General features: G+C 39.1%; 1 protein-coding gene across 1 annotated transcript; it reads left to right on the forward strand.

Annotated features, from left to right (window-relative positions):
• Positions 1-3,127: 3,127 nt before the first annotated feature.
• LOC307031819 (Fc receptor-like B) lies at positions 3,128-6,000 on the forward strand. Its single transcript, XM_079669258.1, has 5 exons — positions 3,128-4,120; positions 4,408-4,671; positions 4,980-5,234; positions 5,764-5,855; positions 5,947-6,000. Exons 2-4 carry the CDS (start codon positions 4,566-4,568, stop codon positions 5,802-5,804), a joined length of 402 nt encoding a protein of 133 aa, XP_079525384.1. The 5' UTR covers positions 3,128-4,120; positions 4,408-4,565; the 3' UTR covers positions 5,805-5,855; positions 5,947-6,000.

The following is a 6,000-nucleotide window of genomic DNA, read 5'->3' on the forward strand; positions in this document are numbered from 1 at the left end:
TTCACAGGTTTGGTAACGATGCAGCCATCAACGCATCTAAGCGTATTATGGGGTGTCATCAAATGTCGTTGCCATGGCGACAGATCATTCGCCATCAAGTTAGTTCAGAAGTTTGCAGTTCAAATATCCTGCTCCTTTTCCAAGCCTTTTTACTTTATTTTCTTCTCTTATCACATATTGAAGCCCCCAGTGTTCACGTATCATTTCAATCTAAATTCGTCACTTTCTTCTTACACATTTCATTTTAATCTAGTGCATTTTGAGTGAGAGCGAGCGAGAAAGAGAGAGAGCACACCAGTTACGGGGATTTTTGTTGTTAGCATCTGGTGCTAGCTCAGAGCTAATGGACATTAGAAGCTGTTTCTACAACAAGGAGAGGGAGAGCTCTCGCCTGTCAGACTGAGAGGCTGATAACTACAGCTCAGTGAGGTAAAGGACTCTGAGGGTTTAGATCAGGGGTCAGCAACCTTTTTCATATGAAGTGCCATTTAAAATAAAAAATTGTGATCAGTGTGCCGACGATCGTGAAAGGTCAACAGGAGGGCGGGACCTCTTTCACCTGTCAGCGCAACTTACATGATGCCGTTTAAACACATTTAAATCATTGTTTAAACACCATAATAATAATGACGGCCGTCCGTTCTGTGATTCTCCAAAACACACAGATGGCCAGTCCCCCCCTGTGTAGCATATGTTAAAGAAAGCGGGGCTGTGTTGCGTGCATGGCTTCATTCTGTAGGTAACTCTGGCGGCGGTCTCGTTCAGGATCCGAAAATACAATTTAAATATTTGTTCCTCTTATTTAGTCCACTTATTCCTAGTGTGCCACTGGTTACGGTGCCGCGTGCCACCATTGGCAAGCGTGCCAGGGGTTGCTGACCCCTGGTTTAGATAGTTAACTTTAGACTAAGTTATCTCAGTGGGTCTCAAACGGTTTGGATCAAATGTTGCACCTAGAAAAAACATATTTTTGTATTCAAATTATTGCTTTATTACTAATGACAGGGTTTCCCCTAGGTTTACTGTCTTGGCAGGGTGCTGCTCGGGTACCCCGAACATTTTTTGTTATCCTCTGGAGCAGAGAGAGGAGCTGTGGATTATTGTTATTGATATCGTACAGTAACAAAGTATTTGTACATTAAAAAGTAATAAAGTACAGTGTTACACTGTACTTTATTACTTTAATTCAAACTGTATTCCCTTCTTATCATGTAGCCTACACTTCTTCCTTTCATTGATACATTTAAATCACCTGACTACAGCATATAACATACCTGCTAAAACCCTGTGCTGCTGCTGCTGCTTCTCTCTGCCTCATCCTCTATTGCTGGAGGCAGCTCCACCTCATCTGATCTCTGATATGACAGCAATCGTGTTATGATCATATTGAGCTATTGGTGTGAGTCTAACATTAAACAAGCAGTCAGCTTGTCATACATTGCTGACGATACATTTTAAGAGGCAATTTGTTGAGTCACTGCCGCTAAATGCCGCTAGCATCAAGCTAGCAAATCCTGCATTAGCCTCACATCAACAGGTGTAGACAGAACATCCAATTATCCTGAGCTAATTTACTGAATAAACCAACCCACATCTCCTGTCTTTGTTTTCACCCAACTCATTAGACTATTCTTCTGCTGGCGTTTCATTGTTGTTTTCTGTCAAATTCAATACTGTAGTTCAAAACCGCGGTACCTGCTCACCATCTGTGAGCTATTTTTAGAATGCGCACGCTACGTTCGTTGTCGCGTTTGCTCACGTCCACCTGGGCAGGCTGTTTGTGTCCTTCTCCCGTGACGATAACGGCTTGCGGTTAAAAAATAATAATAAACAAATTTGAAACTGGGGGGTACACAAACGGGCAGACAGCAGAGCTGTTGTTCTCCTCCTTTCCTCCGCTCTTGTCTCTGATTGTGAGTGTGGGCATTCGCATGTGTGTGTGGGTGGGGTGGGGGGAGCGGAGCCCCGCCCTTCAGAAACAGAGCGGAGGGAGAATGTGAATACGCAAGGCAGTGGACACTGAAACATGCACATTGGATAAATAACATAGGCGTTTAGTTTATTTAATAAAAGAGCACATTTTCAATGTGAAACGTGACCGTAGATAGATTACTTCAGTTGCAATTTGGTGCTACATATATATATATTTCTTTTAAATAATAAAATAAAAACATTTAAATAAATAAAAAACACCTTGAATTTCAGGCAGGGCGCGGGGCTCCGTTGGCAGGGCGCAGCGCCCCACCAAGACAATCGTAGGGGAAACACTGAATGATATAGATATGAAATGTTGCTCCCTTAAAGTAGATATAGTCTATCTCGAGGAGGGGGCTGGACTTTGTCTCTCTTCACATTCACTTCTGGTAAAGAGACTATGAGAGACTTCCTGTGGGTGAGGTTGCTTCTAAACTTAAACTTGAACTCCTCCGTGACACTCCATCACTGCGTTTCAACTATTTGGTTAAAGCTGTTACACACATTTTCATATGAAATATTGGTGAGAAGGCCCATGGATTATAAAGTGAGAATGACGCCTGCAATTGTGTCTCCTTCTTAAAACTGTATGCACTTTATTTTTTCTAGAAAGACTTTATGCAGCAGTCTTTAGAGAAGCATCAAGGATATGTTAACACCTTATCTCTGTTCATCATTAGAGGATACCTAAACCAAGGTGCAAACAATGTGCTGTGTTAAAAGCTGCTCAGTTGTGTGAGCTTTGTGTAAAAGGGAAGGAAGCTGTGACCGTGTAAAGAAGTTAAAAAAACAACTCCCGTTTCCAATATTACATTGCATTTGTTTCTCTGTAGTTCCTGATTGCTCTTCATATGCTGCGGTTTCAATCTTTCTATTTGCACAAAGTAGAATAATTTCTCAGAAGCAGATTCTCAGTGTTGGATGTGAAGATGGGACACACTTTGCTCTGTCTACGGGGTTTTTTCTGTGAGTACTTTTCCTGTTTTAATTGCCATTGATAAAACTTTTTAAATGCCTGAGGTTAATATATATTTCTGTCAGTTTGATAATGTCTGATTTAGTTTCATACGTATTTCAGTTCTGAATTTACTTTACCGTGGACAAGCTCAAGGTAATTATACAATTTTCATACTTTTTGTTTACTCATTCTAGACAAATCTACTGAAGTAACTCTCCAAACAACATCCGTTTGGTCAATGTATAAAACTGTTTTTGACAAAAAGAAAAAACATTTTACTTTTTGTATCTTGTAAAGGAAAGCAATAAAATCTATCTAAATGTATCAGGTAAGTGATCAAAGTAATACCACCATGACCAAGTTCAATAAAAACATTTTTTATTTATTTATGAGCCATGTTGATGTGAACACGCAGTTTGGACAAGTTCTAATATATAATCTGTAAATTATTGTAATGTTTTAACGGTTGAACAGCTCCACTGACGCTGTATAGGCAGGTGAAGTATACTGTACAATCCTGTGCTTTGTGTTATCAAAAAATAATGAGTATTAAAATAAGAATAAGAAGACAGGGATCAGTTTCTTACATCAAAGCATTTACATAAAGATAATACTTCACCAACAAACCTTGTTATACTTTATTACCTGTGACAAATGGATTGTTTTCACATTGACCGTTTCTGAGAGTAAGTCATTTATTATCAGTTCACTTGTATTTACTGTTTATAGAAATAGTATTGTGGTTATGATATTGAAGTACAGTTCACACTTCAATTAGTTTTTTACATAATATATGCAGAAAATATGTAGGATCCAAGGAGTGCATGTAACCCACCAATTATACATCATAATGTTATCATTCTGTGAAATGTTGTTTTCCAACAGACAGACCTAAGGCTGTCCTCACTGTGTCTCCATCATGGCCGAGTCCTGGAGCCACAGTAACTCTGAACTGCAGCGTTGATCATCCTTCTGCTGGCTGGAGCTTCTACTGGTATAAGGCTGTTCCCAAACTGTCACACAGCTCCTACAACTATGAGCTGCTACCTGGCAGCGAGAAAGGGACTGAACATCATCTCTTCATCATTGATGGACAAACACACACAGCAGGATATGTGTGTAAAGCAGGAAGAGGAGATCCAGTGTATTACAGTTGGCCGAGTGAACCTAAGTTTGTCTGGTCTGGAGGTCAGTATGTTCTTCTTTTTTCTTTCTTTCTGTAGTTTGTACCACCATTAGGCCATCAAATGTCTTTATCAAAGTTTGGCTGGTCTTGAGGTTTGTTTTGACTTTTCCATTATTGCAAAATGGAACAAAGTCACTTATTTTGGGAACTTTTCTTTTACACCAGCATCAGGTCATAATTCAGTTTTCAAAACCTTTCTCTAAAATAAATTAAGTGGCAGTTTTGCCATACCAATGCATTGTCTTCTTCAGTCTGCATGGTTTAAATGTCCACTCTTTGTGTGTTTCAGATTTGAATTCAGCAGCGTCTCTCACAGTGAGTCCTGACAGTGTGCAGCACTTCAACAAAACGTCTGTGTCACTGAGCTGTGAGGGAAAGTCCACTGAGTGGAGAGTGAGGACGTTTAGGAAATCTGACTTCCTTTATCGCTGTTCTTCCTGGGGGACAATGACTGGATCCACATGCACAATAACCAGCAGCTGGGTTAGTGGAGTGTTCTGGTGTGAGTCTGAAACAGGACAGTTCAGTAATGCAGTCAACATCACTAAAGATGGTGAGTTTTAATTATTTAAAATGTTTGTTTCTGAAGTATTATGTTGTTTTGAAATGTGAAGGTGACAACAAGCATTAGCCAAACGTCTCTTCAAATTAGTAAAACTTCATAAAAAAGAACAATTTGCGAAGTGATTTCCAGGGTTACTTCTCTCAAAGATCAAAGATAATATTCTGTGTTTAAATGTCCTCATAAATCTACCTGACATTTCAGCTTCTGCCAGACTAGGCCAGTTGTGCATAAACATATTAAATCTGCAAAAGCTGATGACTCTGTCAAAGCCTTTATATTCTTTGATTTCTTTTCAGATGATGAAATGATCCTGGTGAGTCCTGTCCGTCCTGTGGCTGAGGGACGTTCTGTCACTCTTAGCTGCAAGTTCAAGACAGGAACTGTTCTTTATAATGTGGATTTCTATAAAGATGACAAACTTATCCAGAACGATACCAGGAAGCAGCTGACCATCTCTGCAGTGTCAAAGTCAGACGAAGGCTTTTATAAATGTAAACGGAGAGATCCAGCAGATGGTAGGACGTCACCAGAGAGTTGGTTCTCAGTCAAATGTAAGTATGATTTAAAAACCCTTCCTTTTTTGTAAGCTGTGTTACAGTCTGAGATAAAGAAAGCTTAGTTTCATCTGAATTAAACTGTGTTTGTTTAAGAGAGATGTTTTATACAGTTAATCTATAACAGGAACGTTTAATATAAAAATAAATATTAATAAAGATTAATTATAGTAGCAGCGTCCGGACCTGGAAAAGCCTCTCAATTTCCCATTCTTCTGATCGTTGGGCTGCTTGGTGGAGTTGCACTGATTATTCTCCTGCTGCTGTTCCTGTATTTATACAGAAAGTCAAAAGGTGAGATCATTTTCTTCTGATATCAGATTGACTCTAATGTAATCACACGTACTGTTTTAACAGTAGAACACCTTTGCAATGCAAAATAATATAGTAGTACTTCTTTTTTTTTAACAGATTCATGCTTTATCAGGTTGGTACAACACTCTATTTTATTTCATTATGAACATGACAGCAGTGATATGTTCCTTTATAAATCCACTTCATTATCTTCATGTGTTTTGCCCACCAGATCACAGAGCACCAATCAGGGCCCTGCTAGAGACCACATGATCAACCAGGATGAAATTCAAAACATGCCACAATATTCTACTCTCCTCCATGGTCAGCTATTGTCCGGTTTAATAATATGATTTATTTTAACTTTTTGTCTTAATTGTGATTAAAATGTGGCTTGATTTTCACTTCTCTGCAGGTGATTGTTGTCTCTATGAAACAATAGGAGGGCCTGTAGAAGCTGGAAATGGTA

Source organism: Notothenia rossii (genome assembly GCF_949606895.1).
Source record: "Notothenia rossii genome assembly, chromosome: 3".
Classification (NCBI taxonomy): Eukaryota; Metazoa; Chordata; class Actinopteri; order Perciformes; family Nototheniidae; genus Notothenia; species Notothenia rossii.

Coding starts and splice junctions, on each gene's coding strand:
- LOC307031819 (XM_079669258.1), top strand. CDS start 4,566: ATGACTGGATCCACATGCACAATAACCAGCAGCTGGGTTAGTGGAGTG. Junction 4,672..4,979: donor AGTCAACATCACTAAAGATG/GTGAGTTTTAAT, acceptor ATTTCTTTTCAG/ATGATGAAATGATCCTGGTG. Junction 5,235..5,763: donor GAGTTGGTTCTCAGTCAAAT/GTAAGTATGATT, acceptor TTTGCCCACCAG/ATCACAGAGCACCAATCAGG.